General features: G+C 41.9%; 2 protein-coding genes across 3 annotated transcripts; both read right to left on the reverse strand.

Annotated features, from left to right (window-relative positions):
• Positions 1-1,958: 1,958 nt before the first annotated feature.
• Positions 1,959-8,777, reverse strand: LOC132475320 (RAD52 motif-containing protein 1-like). 2 transcript variants are annotated; one of them, XM_060076443.1, is made up of 8 exons: positions 8,576-8,777; positions 6,405-6,527; positions 6,129-6,308; positions 5,577-5,702; positions 5,064-5,268; positions 2,802-2,900; positions 2,593-2,669; positions 1,959-2,396 (listed from the first exon to the last, which is right to left on the reverse strand). In XM_060076443.1, the coding sequence occupies exons 2-8, from the start codon at positions 6,501-6,503 to the stop codon at positions 2,337-2,339; spliced, it is 846 nt and encodes a 281-aa protein (XP_059932426.1). In that variant the 5' UTR covers positions 6,504-6,527; positions 8,576-8,777; the 3' UTR covers positions 1,959-2,336. The 2 variants fall into 2 exon arrangements, with proteins under 2 accessions (XP_059932426.1, XP_059932433.1); XM_060076450.1 differs by having other exon boundaries at positions 6,405-6,548; positions 8,576-8,726.
• Positions 8,778-13,525: 4,748 nt separating this feature from the next.
• On the reverse strand, positions 13,526-15,180 carry LOC132474332 (RAD52 motif-containing protein 1-like). The gene is made up of 4 exons (XM_060074954.1): positions 15,082-15,180; positions 14,806-14,988; positions 14,071-14,196; positions 13,526-13,786 (listed from the first exon to the last, which is right to left on the reverse strand). The coding sequence occupies exons 1-4, from the start codon at positions 15,178-15,180 to the stop codon at positions 13,541-13,543; spliced, it is 654 nt and encodes a 217-aa protein (XP_059930937.1). The 3' UTR covers positions 13,526-13,540.
• Positions 15,181-19,736: the final 4,556 nt, after the last annotated feature.

The following is a 19,736-nucleotide window of genomic DNA, read 5'->3' on the forward strand; positions in this document are numbered from 1 at the left end:
GAGCACATCTACTGGAGGGGCACGGCCGGGTCACCAGTAGGGGGGGCACTGTCGTTTGAGAAATATTTTAACGCAGTGGAGTCAAACACAGAAGAAATGCACACGTTTGTCTTTACTAGTATTAGGCAAATTATTTATTATCATTATAACTTATTATCAGTAGTAGTATTTGTACAACTTATTATCAGTAGTAGTATTTGTACAACTTATTATCAGTAGTAGTATTTGTATTATTATCTACAATAGGTTGTTCTTGTTGAGGCTATGGATGCAGCCAGTTTATACATTCACACGCACAAAGACGATAGGCCTAACACAAGGCGGAGGGCGCTAAACGCGTCAATAAATGCAATAGTTACAACAGTTTATGCACCTTAAAAAAAGACAAGGCCTGCCACTGGTTATAAACATTAGACATTACACAAATGCAAATGGACCCAGCAAACATCAATCAACAATCCACCTGCTTAGTAAGCCTTATAATGAAAGCCAGGGCTGGCAAGAAGTGAAGTAAACCAAAGGCTTACCGTCAGAAGAGTTGCAGGCGACGAGTAGGCATACTGCTAAAACGTCTGAGTATTCTGTCCTTTCATTCGTTTGCGCATTTGCGTGTTAAGTCTTTCACGAATGCAAGTTGCACCAACCTGGCCTTTCTCTCGTGTAGCATTGTGCTTCTGTGTTCCGAAAAAACATCTCTTGCTTTTTTGACATTAAAAACTCTTGAGCAACTTCGAACTCAGAGTCCACCTCAATCGAATGCGACAGGTCAGGCCTAAATTGTAAACTGATAAAATGGCGAACTGATAAAATGCAGCGACACTATTTTCATTTCAAACTAGCAGCTATTTGGATTCTTGCGCACAAATGTAACAAGTTTACTCAGCAACCTACGAGCATTGACCGTCACCGAACCTGGCATGTATAACCAAAATCATGCGATTTCCCCTTGTATTTCTTGTATTTCATTGAAGTTACAGTTTGCACATTTATCATAATAGTAATAATTATAACTAAAAGTTTTGTTTTTTTGTGCCCGACTGTGCTGGGGGGGGGGGGGCACCAATGGCCGCTAGGGGGGGCACGGCCCACAAATGCCCCACCCTGCCGCCGGCACTGGTGTGAGGGATGCGCGGAGGCGGTTGATGTTGCGTAGATGTTAATAGGCAGACCTGGTGATGTTATTGATGTGTGCTTGGAATGATAGTGTGCCGTCGAGGATGACACCCAGACTCTTAATCTGAGGGGAGGGGGAAACTGAGGTGTTAGCGATAGTGATGGAAAAGCTGTCAGGTTTTGTTTCTGGTTTGATTTGGTGCCGATGAGAAGAACTTCTCTTTTATTGCTGTTGAGTTTGAGAAAGTTGCAGGTGAACCAGGTTTTTATTTCAGAGATGCAATCGGTAAGGGAAGTGGTCGGGAGACTGGACGAGGGCTTGGTAGAGAGGTAGAGCTGGGTGTCATCAGCATAACAGGGGAAATGAATGTCAAATTTGCAGAAGATATTGCAGAGGGGAAGGAGGTAAATGATGAAGAGTAGGGGCCCCAGGACAGAACCCTGGGGAACACCTGAGGTGACTGGGGAGGGGATTGATTTAAAATACTTTAGTTGGACAAATTGAGTACGGCCAGAAAGATAAGATGTGAAAATATCCCTTGATTTCATGCTGCTAGCCTTTTAGTGAGATCAGAGAGTGTTGAGAAGGACAGTAAGAAGAGAGACCTGCAGTGAATTCAACCCGGTCCACTTGACATCGGGTAGGTGCATGACAGTGTAAAGCCTACCGTAAAACTTCAATAGCCCAGGCTTTAATTTGCTTCAATCACTGAACTTTCGAACAAAACTCTTGCTCAGCAAAGATGGGAAATACTATAACATGAACTATTTAAACCAGCATGAATATTCCTATCATACGTAGGCCTATGCACAATACCAGGCTATCGAATAACACCCGCCCACCCGGTTTGAAAACTTTATTTGAAAGGTGGCAGTGAAGAGCCTTAATGGACGTACAGATTTAGATGTCTTTATAGATAGATTCAGATTCCTTCAGTGGGCAAACCGATCTGATATCCTTATTTGGTGTAGGGCTTCATCAGTCCTTATTTGGGCATAGGGCTTCAGGGGTCCTTATTTGGTCGTAGGTCTTCAGGAGTCCTTATTTGGGCATAGGGTTTCAGGTGTCCTTATTTGGGCATAAGGCTTCAGGAGACCTTATTTGGGCGTAGGGCTTCAGGAGTGCTGATTTGGGCGCAGGACTTCGGATTAATTTATTTGGGCCTAGGGCTTCAGGTGTCCATATTTGGGCGTAGGGCTTCAGGAGTCATTATTTGGATGAATCAGGAGAAGGCGAGGTCAGCTGGCTCCTCTTCCTCAGGCTCAGTGACTAACTCATTCACCTGCAAGACACACAATAACTCATTCACCTACAAGAAACACAGTAACTCATTCACCTGCTAGACACACAATAACATATTTTGTGTGTGTTAATATGCACACACACACAAATTATATATATATGTACGTATGGCCCTGCCCCTCTTCCTATGTATACATACATTCACACATATATGTATATATATATTCTATCTGTACCTTGATGACCTCATCAGGTTGGTCTTCAAGTCGAAGCTGGTCTCCTGGTCTCAGCTCCACCATCACACGTCCATCTCCTGTGCACACACACACACACACACACACACACACACACACACACACACACACACACAGCATTCTTGCTAGTACTTGTAGTATTTACTTGTTGTGTACTAAGGCCTTGTAGTAGTATTAGTAGTAGTACTTACCTAGTAGTATTAGCAGTACTGAGCTGAAGGCGTGTACTAAGGCCTTGTCTCGGACCCATCTCTGGAGCTTACTGTGTTTCTGCATACACACTGCTGGCCCTGCACACACACACACACACACACACACACACACACACACACCAGGTGTGTACTATGTGTACCAGGCATGTACCAGGTGTGAACTATGGGTACCATATGTGTAGTATGTGTACCATCCATGTGTGTACCAGGCGTGAACTATGGGTACCGTATGTACCAGGTGTGTACCATGTGTGTACCATGTGTACCAGGTCTGTACCATGTGTACCATGTCAACCAGGTGTGTACTATGTGTACCAGGGGTCTCATTTATAAAACTGTGCGTGGGATCGTTACTAATAGTGTACGTACTCCTAAAAGCCAAGTTTTGCTTGCGCCAAAAAATATTCAGACTTATAAAACCCTGCGTACGCACACCGTACGCAATCTTTGCTTTATAAATCACAGAGTGCCTACAAGTGTGCGCAACTGAATCAGCTTCACGTTCCACCCTGAACACGCCCCTTTTTAACCATAAATGGTCAATGCAAATGACCTAATGAATGCGATCTGCATATAAAACAGACTCAGATGCAAGTATTATGTCTTGTCGGAAACAATGGCAGAAGGACTGAGAAAAGCAAAAAAGCGAAATTTCACGGAGGTTGAAGTGGAGACACTCGTGGGTGAGTTGGAGGCCCGAAAAAGTAGTTTTGTTCGGGTTTGCACGGGATTTGGGATCACTAACAACAAAAAGCAGAGTGAGTGGCAACATGTTGCTGCAGCAGTGAACTCTGACAGTGGCACGGAGCGCACAGTCCCAGAATTAAAAAAGAAGTGGTCTGACATGATAAAGACTTACATATTTTTATGCACCAATAAATCGTTATGGTCCCTAAAGACCCTCTCCCTCCGAATCCTGCCATTTGCATGGTCCTCCAGCAGTGCCAGCAGTGCCATGGTACAGCATTACGCACGGGGCTCACCGCTGCATTTATAGAGTTATGGTAATAAGACTGACCGAGAACACCTTGGATAATCAGTTTGTAATCACCCACGTAAAATGTTCTTGAACATAACCCCTTTTTAATGCCTGATTTGTCATGAAAAGCATCAAGAGGAACTGACAATAATATAACGATTGTGATGAGGAGTGTGGCTTGGTTTTCCACACTTGGGATTTAATTGACATTAGATTATGTGTTTACAGTGTCATATAAAAATATTATGTTATTGACCCATGTTGGACAGATGTTTTATTCCATGCAGTCTCGCTGTCAGTGGACCGTATGGAGTGACGGGAATAAATATAGAGATTCTAAGGAGATGTTTCTGGAGTTATAACTGAGAAATAACGCAGTTGACCTAAATTATTCTGATTACATAGATTTATTACACGGGTCTTTTCAACGTTCCGTTCACTTGCATGGGCACTTCACAACTTCCGGCGGTGGATTAATTTTTGATAATTAATTGGCAACGGATGAATAATGACCGCTGTCAAGGTAAACAAAAGGACTTTTTGCCTTTGGTATCACTCCGCACGATGTCCGGTAACTTGTCAATGTAACAAGCGGGATATGTATCAACCCAAGCGCTGTCGGTTGCTAAGCGACGACGTCAACGTCTTGGGCTGACTATTTCTCTGCTGATCAACACTATGAATGCTGGTAACAAATACATTGTAAATAAATTGTTTCGTTTTGGGAAGTAGCCGTGTAATAAGCGGGATAATGTATAGAACTTTGCCGGTCATTATCGTAAAATAAGCCCCTTCATGGCGAAGCAAGACACCTCCGTTGCGCGTCGGTGTCCTGTTCGCCCTGTCGGGGCTTATTTTCTCGATAATGACCGGCGTTCTATACATTATCCCTTACTTAACGCATGATACGGGTTGAAATTAAGCGATGATAAAACATAATCGTTCTTCTCACTCTACATGTCTGACTTCAGTTCACCAGCACACCGTCTGTGTCGCCAATTCTCCTTTTCCTCCAAACCGTGCGTACGCATGGGTCAGAGTTTGCTTAGGGCTGCGCACATTCTTCCGTCAAGTTAGTTTTTTATAGATCACAACCTTGGCGTGGAAAGTCACGTACGCCACTTTCAGCCCCGATTTGTGCGGTTATAAATGAGACCCCAGGTGTGTACCAGGTGTGTAGTATGTGTACCAGGTGTGTACCAGGTGTGTAATATGTGTACCAGGTATGTAGTATGTGTACCAGGTGTGTACCAAGTGTGTACCAGACAGGGAGAAGGTCTCCTCTATGACGGCCACTCCTCTTGTTGAAACGCCATGTTGGGGAAACGACAGCTCCAGTAAACACCCATAGCGCAGCGTCGTCTGGCTCCCACTGACCTCCTGGCTCCTCCCACTTACCTCCTGGCTCCTCCCACTGGCCTCATGGCCCTGCCCCTCTTCCAGAGAATCAGAAGGCAACACTTTCAGCTGAAACCAGGAAGTAACAAAGATCTTTAATTATTAGACATACAATTATTATTCATTTAAAGCGAGTTTACGGCGAGTAGGAAGGGTTTAGGGTGAGTGGGAGGAGTTTATGGCGAGTGGGAGGGGTTTAGGAGTGTCAATAGTACAATTCTTACACCCAAAGAGAGAGGTTAAGCATTTTATTTTTTTTAATACATAGGTTTTAGGATGCAATTTTATTGATAACATTAAAATAACTATCGATCAGCATTGAGCACAGATATGACTCGGTTGTTTTTAGCTAACCAGCAATGAAAGCAAAACCGTACATTAATGATGCGTGTGGACCAGCCGTTGAAGCCCAGGCAGTGATTGGCCAGTTCCAGGCAGCGGGAGTGGCTTAGCAGCTGGTTGTCAAATTGGAGGAAGGGAGCCTGTCGGGTACTGAGTCTTACCTAAAAGGTAACACAATTATATACACATGTGTGTCTACACATGACAATTCTCTGTACACACATTCATATAAGCAGCTGTATACACAAAGACTTAAATATACACACAGACTTATAGATGCACACATTTTCATTTGTGGCATTTAGCAGATGCATTTATCCTAACGGTTCCAACAGAGTTCACCATGCGAGAGAGAGAGAGAGAGAGAGAGAGAGAGAGAGAGAGAGAGAGAGAGAGAGAGAGAGAGAGAGAGAGAGAGAGAGAGAGAGAGAGAGAGAGAGAGAGAGAGAGAGAGAGAGAGAGACACAGACAGACAGACAGACAGACAGACAGACAGACAGACAGACAGACAGACAGACAGTGAGCGAGAGATACCGAGAGAGAGAGAGAGACAGAGTGTGTCGAGGAGTGTGTAGAGGAGTGTGTACCTTGACAGGAGTGCTCTGGAACAGGAGGGTTCCATCAGTAGATCTCTGGGCCTGCAGGGCGTGTCTGGAGCAGTAGAACTTCACCAGCGAGTAGAAGCCAGGAGACACAGAGGGAGAGTTGGGGAGCACCTTGACCAGGAAGAGGGGTCCGAAGGAGGAGAACGCAGAGGACACCCTCTCCTAGAACCGTTATGGTTAGGGTAGTCAGGGTCAGGGTTAGAGTTAGGGTCAGGGGTCAACTCATAGATGTAGAGTTAGGGTTAGGGGTTAGCTCACATAGATGTAGGCGTGGCTGTAGCCGGCCTGGAGGTCCCATATGAAGAGAGCTTTGTTGCTTTCCGTCGGCGCTTTGAACTCTATAATGTCCACCTCCATCACCTACACCTCCATCACCTACACCTGGAACCCACACACACGCATCTATATATTTAGAGAAACATGTGTAGAAAATTAGAAATATATATTTTACATACATAAAAATATCAATCTAAAGACTCTGTGATCTAAAGACTCTAAAGACTTTGTTTGAGCAGGAAGATATATCCACCACACACACACACACCAATATATATATATATATATATTACACATACATATACATACATATATATATATATATATATATATTAGAGCTGTGAAGCGATTAAAATATTTAATCGTGATTAATCGCATTAATGTCATAGTTAACTCACATTAATCGCGATGAATCGCAAATTCGTTTTCAATGCTAAATATCCCTTGATTTCTGTGTCCCATTAATTCTTCTCGTTTTAATTCTCTTATCAACATGGTGAAGTGCATCGGCTTGCCTTGTGCAAATGATTTTTTATTGATAACAACATTGGCATATACTGATCAAAACAGGAAGATACAAAAAAAGAGCCTATAGTGCAATCAAAATCTAAGCAGTCCTTTAGACTGCTTTGAACGAATGTCATTTGAACATAGCAGTCAGGCTACTGCTTCTTTGTTTTGAGCCAAAGATTTTTTATTTTTTTAATAAAAGATTTGCGTTAATCGCGCGATAAAAAAATTGACGCCGTTAAAATTGGTTTGCGTTAATGCCGTTAATAACGCGTTTAACTGACAGCTCTAATATATATATATATATATATATATATATACATACATACATACTGTATATATATATATATACATAAATATAGACACATCTACATAAATAGCATTCTTAAGAGATTCTATTGTATTTTCGTTTCGTTTCAACAGAATGCTCAGATGTCACTCAGAGGTAGACCAGAACCGCTCGGTGTAGCGAAGCCTGACCTCAACGTTACGTTTCAACAGCGTGGTTAACAGTGAAACCGGTTAACCACTGGATCTCTAGTCCAGAGCAGAATCAGAATGTAGCGTAGCCTGTACTTTAAAGCGAACACTAGGGGTGGGAATCTCTTGGCACCTCACGATTCGATTAGATTCCGATTATGAGGTCAACGATTCGATTCTGAAGCGATTATCGATGCATCTCGATGCAACAATTTTTTTTATGTACATTTCCATGCGTGATTTTCAAAAATATATGTATTATACATCTGGGTTTGCTACTCAGAGTTTGCTGATCACTTCCTACTTTTGTGATGATCATTAAAGACATCAACAGATGAATTCACTCATCTAATATTTCATAAGAGAAAGCTTTTGTCACAAATATGACTTTCTATGAACAATGAAATAATCAATGCAGCTTGCATTATAATACAATAGGGAAGCATGCAAATAATAGGTTTCAGTTTTATTTTATTTCTAGTCTTTCTTTTCTATGTCATTAAAGGAAAAGCTGCTCTAGGCTGAATCGCAATCGTGTCAAGACAAATCAGATTGGCCAATACAAACTGAAGATAAATTCAATAATTTAAAAATTACTATTATTATTATTAAACAAACAAAAGTTAGTTTAAACCTTTTACCCATCTTTCTTAATGCCCGGTTACTTAAACTTTTAATGTATATGCTAATTCATTTCTCTTGTATTTTTGATATATTCAGGGTCACTGTTCTGATTGGAGGAACCCAGGACCAATCCGAAGATGATGATGACCCTCCACCATAGAAGCAGTAAACCTTTAGTGATGTGTGTGACTGTGAACACTTCTGCTTCTCTTATATTTCATTTATCAACATTATAACAGTGGCAACATTTATAAATAAAATATATTTATTTGGTTTATTTATTGAATCTGATTTTACTTTCATATTGAATAAGATTGCATTAGTTAGTCGTTGGTGGTCCACAGGGGATGGTAGTAATATAATAGTACTAGTTAGTAGGAGTTAGTCATGGTTACATGGAGGATACAGGGGATGATAGTAACATAGTAGGCTAGTACTAGTTAGTGGTAGTCAGTCGTTACATGGTTCATACAGGAGTTGGTACTAGTTAGTAGTAGTCCGTAGTGTTCATCGATGGTAAAGTTAAGAAAAAGTCTTACCTGAGAAGTCGGGTCTGTAGTCTAATTGATAGATAATATAAATATATTATATTTATAGATAGACATAAAGTGTATCGACATAACGCTCCGCTAGTTGGGTAAACAAAAGTTCCCGCGCCGATGACGTGCAACTAATGGCGTTTACGCAGCAAATGAGGAGCTGCTTCCTCTTTTACTTCCGGTCGCTTGGTGGCGCGTCACCGCTGCAGGCTGGATCGAAGTGGGAAGTCATTTATATACAGTATATACACAGTGTGTAAGAGCCCTTAACAGGAAATAGGTTACATATATATCGATATATATAATAACTTAAAATAGGATATTAATATAATAACACATATTTATCATATAAAACATTTGTTTCCTTGAGATATGTGATTGATTTTGATTCCATTCACTGAACTCCCTCCATCCCCTCCGATCCTCTATTGTACATCAGAGGCTTCCCAGGCAATGCATTAGAAACTAATACAAACAGGACTCATTCAAAGGGTGAAGTAATGAAAGTGAAGAACCGCACGCTCTACCAGACTGAAAGGGAAAGTGAAAGCTGGCCGAGGCCTCAAATCATCAGGTCACCCATGTGACCTCCCTGACGTCAGCCAACGACATGAAGCAGAACGAATCACAAAACCTCAACCATCATGAACATAATGGATATTATTATCAGGCTACTACGCCTAATTCATATTGGAGGCATCAATATCATAATTACTCATTTTTTATTATCCTATGATTCCTAATCGGCTTCAACGTGATTCACAACACGCTCCGAAGCATTGTAAACTCTACAGGACGACCCTGCCCAGTCCCTGACCTACGTATAAACAGCTGGTTACTTGCACATGTTAGTTATACATGTTAACGTATAAATGTAATGTCATACATGTTACACATGTACAACACGTCTATAACATGTTATACATGAATTATAAATGTTATTATAAATATCCATTTTAAATGTTGTGTCATGTTATAAATGTTATGCCATGTTAATGTTATGTGCCCCCACACACATTCATGCAGATGAAGACGTATCCTGCCTTCTGTGGGAACCCGGTGAGGACGGCTGGGGGTCACACCACGCCGGCCGGGTATGAAAAGCGGCCGGGGGTTCCCCGCCCTCACCTGTCTGTTCATCACCGGCCCCCAGCACTCAGGCAGGCCACTACAGCGGCCCTCTGGGAGTATTTAAGAGAGGGACACGGAGCAGAAGAGACAAGCAGCAGAAGGTCTTCAGCTCACCCTGATCTACCTCACCCTGATCTACCTCACTCTGATCTACCTCACCCTGATCTACCTCACTCTGATCTACCTCACTCTGATCTACCTCACCCTGATCTACCTCACCCTGATCTACCTCACTCTGATCTACCTCACTCTGATCTACCTCACTCTCTACCTCATTCTGATCTACCTCACTCTGATCTACCTCACTCTGATCTACCTCACTCTCTACCTCACTCTCAACCTCACTCTGATCTACCTCACTCTGATCTACCTCACTCTGACCTACCTCACCCTGATCTACCTCACTCTGATCTACCTCACTCTGATCTGCCTCACTCTGATCTACCTCACTCTGATCTACCTCACCCTCTACCTCAGCACATTGTTTCTTGCATGATGATGATGATGATGATGATGATGATGATGATGATGATGACGATGACGATGATGACGTCATCGGTGAGGGCGGAGCCCTTGTGCTCTTGGCTGAAGAAGGAAAGCACGCACTCTGAGAGCATGTTCCACATGTGGAGCAACCGAAGCATGAGCACCCTGAAGACCCTGGTAACACACACACACCTGACACACAGTATACGCACGCGCACACACACACACACACACACACACCTGACACACATACACACGCACACCACACGCACAGATGCACATCGAGGTTTCTCTCTCTTTGCATCATATGTCTCTCTCTCTCTCTCTCTCTCTCTCTCTCTCTCTCTCTCCTCTCTCTCTCTCTCTCTTCTCTCTCTCTCTCTCTCTCTCTCTCTCCCTCTCTCATCTCTCTCTCATCTCTCTCTCTCCTCTCTCTCTCTCTCTCTCTCACTCTCTCTCTCTCTCTCTCTCTCTCTCCTCTCTCCTCTCTCTCCCTCTCTCTCTCTCTCTCTCTCTCTCTCTCTCTCTCTCTCTCTCTCTCTCTCCTCTCTCTCTCTCTCTCTCTCTCTCTCTCCAGGGTAACAGTACAGCAGGCCTGGAGGTCTCTCTCCCATTGTTCCCACAGCGGCAGTACGACCAGGCCGGCCACCTCACGGTACGTCACGTATTATCTTCAATAATATTATAATATTAATATTGTAACTATTATTATTATTAATAATAATAATAGTAGTATAAATATGATCAATATTAGTATGTCAGCATTAACAGTAGTATGTCGTATCGCAGCAGTACTGTAGCAGTATACAGTATTTCATTAGCAGGCATTACTTTAGCAGGTTCTGGTAGTACTGTAGCAGTATTAACAGTAGTATTTCCACAGGCGGGGCAGAAGGTGGTGTTACTGTCAGAGACGTTTGGCGCCTTGCTGAACGTATCCGTCGCCTGGAGTTCAAACATCAGCAGCAGCTCACAGCCGCGCATCGACCGCCTCAACAGCGACCTCCACAGGCAGAAGACTGAACTACAGCAGTGTGTATGTAGGCCTAATACAAACGCAACGTAACCCACCGACACACTAGACACTAGAGCCACATAGACACACACGTATAAACTACACAACACTTCACAGTTTGCCTAGCAACAATCAATAACACAACCAGACACTTGTGACGACAACAATATGGCCGACCACCGATACAGAGACTAATGTGTCAAAATATCATTGTGTGTGTGTGTGTAGGTTAATTTGCTGAGTTCGTCCTCGTCCTCCTCTTCCGTCACCAAACTGACAAAGAGAATCAAAGTTCACCTGAAAGCCCTGAAGAAGAGTCTCCATCAACAAGTAGGAATAGGATCAATCTATCTCTATATATGTATGTTAATCACATGGCTTGATCTATCTATCTATTTATCTATATCTATATATAGATAGTGTATTGAGAGAAGTTATGTTGGGGTTAGATAGTGTTTCTAGGAGTGCCTTAGTGTTTCTTGACGCTGTGTCTTCTTCCATCAGGACCTTCTGAGATCCTCCCTGTTAGCCCACCTGGTCAGACTGGACCTGCTGGCCTCTTCCATCTCCCCCTGATCGGGTTAGGGAAACTCATCACTAACCGGTCTCTAACCCATCTCTAACTCATCTCTAACCGGTCTCTAACTCATCTCTAACCGGTCTCTAACTGGTCTCTAACTCACCTCTAACCGGTCTCTAACCCATCTCTCCCTGATCCTTCAAATGTCTTCATTGCCCGTAACATGTATATTATTACCAGAGTCATTACACACATTTGTTTTTTATTATTATGATGCAATAATCAGATTTTCTGTGGTTATATTTATATATTTAAAATACATTCATGTTGTTTTGTATTGAATACAAGAATCGTTCCTCTATGATCTGCTTTTGATACTTTAATAAAGTTGTACTTCATTTAAATGTCTTCCCTGTCGTTTCTTTAAACTTATTCCAACCGATTCCTAAGGGACTTTAATAATAACTGTCCATATAAATAAATGTGAATAAGTGCTATAGCTAATTCACCTGCAAGACACTAAGTAACTCATTCACCTGCAAGAAACACAATAACTCATTCACCTACAAGACACACAATAACTCATTCACCTGCTAGACACACAATAACTTATTCACCTGCTAGACACACAATAACTCATTCACCTACAAGACACACAATAACATATTCTTTGTGTGTTTATATGCGCACACACACACACACACACACACACACACACACACACACACACACACACACACACACACACACACACACACACACACACACACACACACACACACACACACACACACACACACAGTTACATTTAGGGTGTGTACCGGGTTTGTACCAGGCGTGTACCAGGTATGTACCAGGTGTGTACAATTTGTACCAGGTGTGTACTATGTGTACCAGGTGTGTACTATGTGGACCAGCAGTCGGTTGCACCAGCAGAACGTAAAGCCGATCATAAGTTCGGGTGTAAATTCCGCCTTAACCCTACGCTCGACGTAGCTAGTGTCAAACTAAAGGTGTTCTAAATTTTGGTTGCACCACCATAACTTAAGTTGTAACGATACTAGTAGTGCATAAATAGTACCAGTGTCGCTTTTAATGACGTTTAGATAATTTCAAGCCAATCATTGACAGCTAACAATGTACCTTATCCGAGTGAAGACGCGTTAGCACCCAAATGAGAGGGCAAACAAAACAGTTTCAGTCATTTATACTCTAAAATTTGCTTGGACGGTATAGGCGTGAGGTTAAGCTATTTGATGGCGGATTTTATAATAAATAAATAAATATAACATTCCGCCCGGCAAAACCGAAATCGCGCATATAATTCAACATCATCATAATAAAGAAATGGATCGATTCAGTCACGGACAATCCGTTCCCGGCGCAAACCGCGTTGAAACTCCTCTTCCCATTGCTCAAAACGAATAGCCATTTTACCCTGCGTTAGTGTTGAAATCTTTTTACGTTTTTTTCTTTTAACGGTTCTTTATCGTTAGTATGGAACTTACACCAGCTAGAGGTGAGGTGTAAAATATAAGTTATAACTTAGTGTTACGTTGAAACTATCTGCTTGGTGCAACTGCTATTTTTTTAGTAGAGTGTAAAGTCGAACGTTTGGGTGATTTACGTTCAACGTAGCCTAAGTGGGACCTTACGTTCTGCTGGTGCAACCAGCTGCAGATGTGTAACAGGTGTGTACAAGGTGTTTAATATGTGTGTACCAGGTGTGTACTAGGTGTGCACCAGGTGTTTACTATATGTACCAGGTGTGTACTATGTGTACAATGTGTGTACCAGGGGTGTACTATGTGTATCAGGTGTGTACCAGGTGTGTAATATGTAGGTGTGTACCAGACAGGGAGAAGGTCTCCTCTATGACGGCCACTCCACTTGATGAAACGTCGTGTTGGGGAAACGACAGCTCCAGTAAACACCTGTAGCGCAGCGTCGTCTTGCTCCTCCCACTGACCTTCGGGCTCCTCCCACTTACCTCCTGGCTCCTCCCATTGGCCTCATGGCCCTGCCCCTCTTCCAGAGAATCAGAAGGCAACACTTTCAGCTGAAACCATACAATTATTATTCATTTAAAGCGACTTTACGGCGAGTAGGAAGGGTTTACGGTGAGTGGGAGGGGTTTATGGCGAGAGGGAGGGGTTTAGGAGTGTCAATAGTACGATTCTTATACCCAAAGAGAGTTTAGGGCTTGCCAGCATTTACTTTTTTTTAATACGTAGGTTTTAGGATGCGATTTTATTGATAACATTTAAATAACTATCGATCAGCATTGAGTACAGATATTACTCGGTTGTTTTTAGCTAACTAGCAATGAAAGCAAAATCGTACATTAATGATGAGTGTGGACCAGCCGTTGAAGCCCAGGCAGTGATTGGCCAGTTCCAGGCAGCGGGAGTGGCTTAGCAGCTGGTTGTCAAATTGGAGGAAGGGAGCCTGTCGGGTACTGAGTCTTACCTAAAAGGTAACACAATTATATACACATGTGTGTCTACACATGACAATTCTCTGTACACACATTCATATAAGCAACTGTATACACAAAGACTTAAATATACACACACACACACACACACACATGTAGATGCACACATTTTCATTTGTGGCATTTAGCAGACGCATTTATCCAAACGGTTCCAACACCAACGGCAGAGCCAACCATGCAAGAGAGAGAGAGAGAGAGAGAGAGAGAGAGAGAGAGAGAGAGAGAGAGAGAGAGAGAGAGAGAGAGAGAGAGAGAGAGAGAGAGAGAGAGAGAGAGAGAGAGAGAGAGAGAGAGAGAGAGAGAGAGAGAGAGATACAGAGACATACAGAGAGACATACAGAGAGACATACAGAGAGAGACAGAGATACAGAGAGGGAGAGAGACAGAGAGAGAGAGAGAGAGAGAGACAGAGTCACAGTGAGACAGACAGACAGACAGACAGACAGACAGACAGACAGACAGACAGACAGACAGACAGACAGACAGACAGACAGACAGACAGACAGACAGACAGTGAGCGAGAGATACCGAGAGAGAGGGAGAGACAGAGTGTGTCGAGGAGTGTGTAGAGGAGTGTGTACCTTGACAGGAGTGCTCTGGAACAGGAGGGTTCCATCAGTAGATCTCTGGGCCTGCAGGGCGTGTCTGGAGCAGTAGAACTTCACCAGCGAGTAGAAGCCAGGAGACACAGAGGGAGAGTTGGGGAGCACCTTGACCAGGAAGAGGGGTCCGAAGGAGGAGAATGCAGAGAACACCCTCTCATAGAACCGTTATGGTTAGGGTAGTCAGGGTCAGGGTTAGAGTTAGGGTCAGGGGTCAACTCATAGATGTAGGGTTAGGGTTAGGGGTTAGCTCACATAGATGTAGGCGTGGCTGTAGCCGGCCTGGAGGTCCCATATGAAGAGAGCTTTGTTGCTTTCCGTCGGCGCTTTGAACTCTATAATGTCCACCTCCATCACCTACTCCTCCATCACCTACACCTAGAACCCACACACACGCATCTATATATTTAGAGAAACATGTGTAGAAATATATATTTTACATACATAAAAACATCAATCTAAAGACTCTGTGATCTAAAGACTCTAAAGACTTTGTTTGAGCAGGAAGATATATCCACCACACACACACACCAATATACTGTATATATATTAGAGCTGTCAGTTAAACGCGTTATTAACGGCATTAACGCAAACCAAATATAACGGCGTTAAAAATGTTATTGCGCGATTAACGCAATTATTATCTAAAAAAAAAAAATCGATTTTTTTTTTTTTCTTAGGCTCAAAACAAAGAAGCAGTAGCCTGACTGCTATGTTCAAATGACATTTGTTCAAAGCAGTCGTTTAATTGCACTATAGGCTCTTTTTTTGTATCGTCCTGTATTGATCAGTATATGCCAATGTTGTTATCAATAAAAAATCATTTGCACAAGGCAAGCCGATGCACTTCACCATGTTGATAAGAGAATTAAAATGAGAAGAATTATGGGATGAAAAAAATCAAGGGATATTTAGCATAGAAAAATAATTTGCGATTAATCATGAGTTAACTATGACATTAATGCGATTAATCACGATTAAATATTTTAATCGCTTGACAGCTCTAATATATATATATATATATATATATTACACATATATATATATATATATTACACATACATATACATACATATGTATATATATATATATATATATATATACATATATATACATACATACTGTATATATATATAAATAAATATAAGCACATCTACATAAATAGCATTCTTAAGAGATTCTATTGTATTTTCGTTTCGTTTCAACAGAATGCTCAGATGTCACTCAGAGGTAGACCAGAACCGCTCGGTGTAGCGAAGCCTGACCTCAGCGTTACGTTTCAACAGCGTGGTTAACAGTGAAACCGGTTAACCACTGGATCTCTAGTCCAGAGCAGAATCAGAATGTAGCGTAGCCTGTACTTTAAAGCGAACACTAGGGGTGGGAATCTCTTGGCACCTCACGATTCGATTCGATTCCGATTATGAGGTCAACGATTCGATTCTGAAGCGATTATCGATGCATCTCGATGCAACAATTTTTTTTATGTACATTTCCATGCGTGATTTTCAAAAATATATGTATTATACATCTGGGTTTGCTACTCAGAGTTTGCTGATCACTTCCTACTTTTGTGATGATCATTAAAGACATCAACAGATGAATTCACTTATCTAATATTTCATAAGAGAAAGCTTTTGTCACAAATATGACTTTCTATGAACAATGAAATAATCAATGCAGCTTGCATTATAATACAATATGGAAGCATGCAAATAATAGGTTTCAGTTTTATTTTATTTCTAATCTTTCTTTTCTATGTCATTAAAGGAAAAGCTGCTCTTGAATTAGAAGGAGTTTTTGTGTCTGGCTGTGAGTTTGCGTGCATGCTATGCGTAGGCTGAATCGCAATCGTGTCAAGACAAATCAGATTGGCCAATACACACTGAAGATAAATTCAATAATTTTACAATTATTATTATTATTATTAAACAAACAAAAAATTACGATTATTAATTTATCTGCATCGAGACAGAGTCGTTCTAGCGAGAATCGCGATGCATTGGAGAATCTATTAGTTCCCCCCCCCCCCTACTTATGGACATAGCAAGCTACGCATGATAAAGAAACCTGTATGCATAGAAATATCAATATAAAGACCTTTATGGAGCAAGGAGATATATCAACCACAAACGCATACATATATACATAGACACATGTATATTGTGCACTGTGTTGATATTTATAGTATGCATGTACATTTAAAATGAGATTAGAATGATTAAAGTTTACATCATTATGTGATGGATGTATTCATACAAATATTTGTTTAGTTTAAACCTTTTACCCATCTTTCTTAATGCCCGGTTACTTAAACTTTTAATGTATATGCTAATTAATTTCTCTTGTATTTTTGATATATTCAGGGTCACTGCTCTGATTGGAGGAACACAGGACCAATCCGACCAATCTGTTGGTGAAAATGATGAAGAAGATAAAATAGAACACAAAATCCTGTTTACAGATGTTTGAATTTTTGTTTGAATTTTTTTCAGGTTATAATCTCTTTTTTCAGTGTTGCAAAACCTTTTTTACAAGGTGTTGAGTTTTCAAACCCAGACTTACAAGCCTTTGAAACTTTTTTTTTCAGGTTTGAATTATGGCAGGAAACTGGCTCCATAGACATAAAGTGTATCGACATAACACTCCGCTAGTTGGGTAAACAAAAGTTCCCTCGCCGATGACATAATGGCGTTTACGCAGCAAATGAGGAGCTGCTTCCTCTTTTACTTCCGGTCGCTTGGTGGCGCGTCACCGCTGCCGGCTGGATCGAAGTGGGAAGTCATTTATATACAGTATATACACAGTGTGTAAGAGCCCTTAACAGGAAATAGGTTACATATATATCTATATATATAATAACTTAAAATAGGATATTAATATAATAACACATATTTATCATATAAAACATTTGTTTCCTTGAGATATGTGATTGATTTCGATTCCATTCACTGAACTCCCTCCATCCCCTCCGATCCTCTATTGTACATCAGAGGCTTCCCAGGCAATGCATTAGAAACTAATACAAACAGGACTCATTCAAAGGGTGAAGTAATGAAAGTGAAGAACCGCACGCTCTACCAGACTGAAAGGGAAAGTGAAAGCTGGCCGAGGCCTCAAATCATCAGGTCACCCATGTGACCTCCCTGACGTCAGCCAACGACATGAAGCAGAACGAATCACAAAACCTCAACCATCATGAACATAATGGATATAATTATCAGGCTACTACGCCTAATTCATATTGGAGGCATCAATATCATAATTACTCATTCTTTATTATCCTATGATTCCTAATCGGCTTCAACGTGATTCACAACACGCTCCGAAGCATTGTAAACTCTACAGGACGACCCTGCCTAGTCCCTGACCTACATATAAACAGCTGGTTACTTACACATGTTATTTATGCATGTTAACGTATAAATGTAATGTCATACATGTTACACATGTACAACACGTTATACACTCTATAACATGTTATACATGAATCATAAATGTTATTATAAATATCCAATATAAATGTTGTGTCACGTTATAAATGTTATGCCATGTTAATGTTATGTGCCCCCACACACATTCATGCAGATGAAGATGTATCCTGCCTTCTGTGGGAACCCGGTGAGGACGGCTGGGGGTCACACCACGCCGGCCGGGTATGAAAAGCGGCCGGGGGTTCCCCGCCCTCACCTGTCTGTTCATCACCGGCCCCAGCACTCAGGCAGGCCACTACAGCGGCCCTCTGGGAGTATTTAAGAGAGGGACACGGAGCAGAAGAGACAAGCAGCAGGAGGTCTTCAGCTCACCCTGATCTACCTCACTCTGATCTACCTCACTCTGATCTACCTCACTCTGATCTACCTCACTCTGATCTACCTCACCCTGATCTACCTCACTCTGATCTACCTCACCCTGATCTACCTCACTCTGATCTACCTCACTCTGATCTACCTCACTCTGATCTACCTCACCCTGATCTACCTCACTCTGATCTACCTCACTCTGATCTACCTCACCCTGATCTACCTCACCCTGATCTACCTCACCCTGATCTACCTCACTCTGATCTACCTCACCCTCTACCTCAGCACATTGTTTTTTGCATGATGATGATGATGATGATGATGATGATGATGACGATGATGACGTCATCGGTGAGGGCGGAGCCCTTGTGCTCTTGGCTGAAAAAGGAAAGCACGCACTCTGAGAGCATGTTCCACATGTGGAGCAACCGAAGCATGAGCACCCTGAAGACCCTGGTAACACATACACACCTGACACACAGTATACGCACGCGCACACACACACACACACACACACACCTGACACACATACACACACGCACAGATGCACATCTAGGTTTCTCTCTCCTTGCATCATATGTCTCTCACTATCTCTCTCTCTCTCTCTCTCTCTCTCTCTCTCTCTCTCTCTCTCTCTCTCTCTCTCTCTCTCTCTCTCTCTCTCTCTCTCTCTCTCTCTCTCTCTCTCTCTCTCTCTCTCTCTCTCTCTCTCTCTCTCTCTCTCTCCAGGGTAACAGTACAGCAGGCCTGGAGGTCTCTCTCCCATTGTTCCCACAGCGGCAGTACGACCAGGCCGGCCACCTCACGGTACGTCACGTATTATCTTCAATATTATTATTAATATTAATATTGTAACTATTATTATTCATAATAATAATAGTATAAATATGATCAATATTAGTATGTCAGCATTAACAGTAGTATTTCGTATAGCAGCAGTACTGTAGCAGTATACAGTATTTCATTAGCAGGCATTACATTAGAAGGTTCTGATAGTACTGTAGCAGTATTAACAGTAGTATTTCATTCGCAGGTATTACTTTAGCAGGTTCTGATAGTACTGTAGCAGTATTAACAGTAGTATTTCCACAGGCGGGGCAGAAGGTG

The sequence above is a fragment of the Gadus macrocephalus genome, chromosome 2 (assembly GCF_031168955.1).
Source record: "Gadus macrocephalus chromosome 2, ASM3116895v1".
NCBI lineage: Eukaryota > Metazoa > Chordata > Actinopteri > Gadiformes > Gadidae > Gadus > Gadus macrocephalus.

Bases quoted from the DNA above. Each gene is read 5' to 3' on its own strand.
- LOC132474332 (XM_060074954.1), bottom strand. From the start codon at position 15,180: ATGGAGGTGGACATTATAGAGTTCAAAGCGCCGACGGAAAGCAACAAA. The intron at 14,989-15,081 runs GTGAGCTAACCC...CCATAACGGTTC, and splicing joins ACAGCCACGCCTACATCTAT to TATGAGAGGGTGTTCTCTGC. The intron at 13,787-14,070 runs GTACGATTTTGC...GTATGGTTTCAG, and splicing joins GGTCCACACTCATCATTAAT to CTGAAAGTGTTGCCTTCTGA.
- LOC132475320 (XM_060076443.1), bottom strand. From the start codon at position 6,503: ATGGAGGTGGACATTATAGAGTTCAAAGCGCCGACGGAAAGCAACAAA. The intron at 5,269-5,576 runs GTACGGTTTTGC...TCCTGGTTTCAG, and splicing joins GGTCCACACGCATCATTAAT to CTGAAAGTGTTGCCTTCTGA. The intron at 2,670-2,801 runs GTAAGTACTACT...GTGTGTGCACAG, and splicing joins AGTACTGCTAATACTACTAG to GAGATGGACGTGTGATGGTG.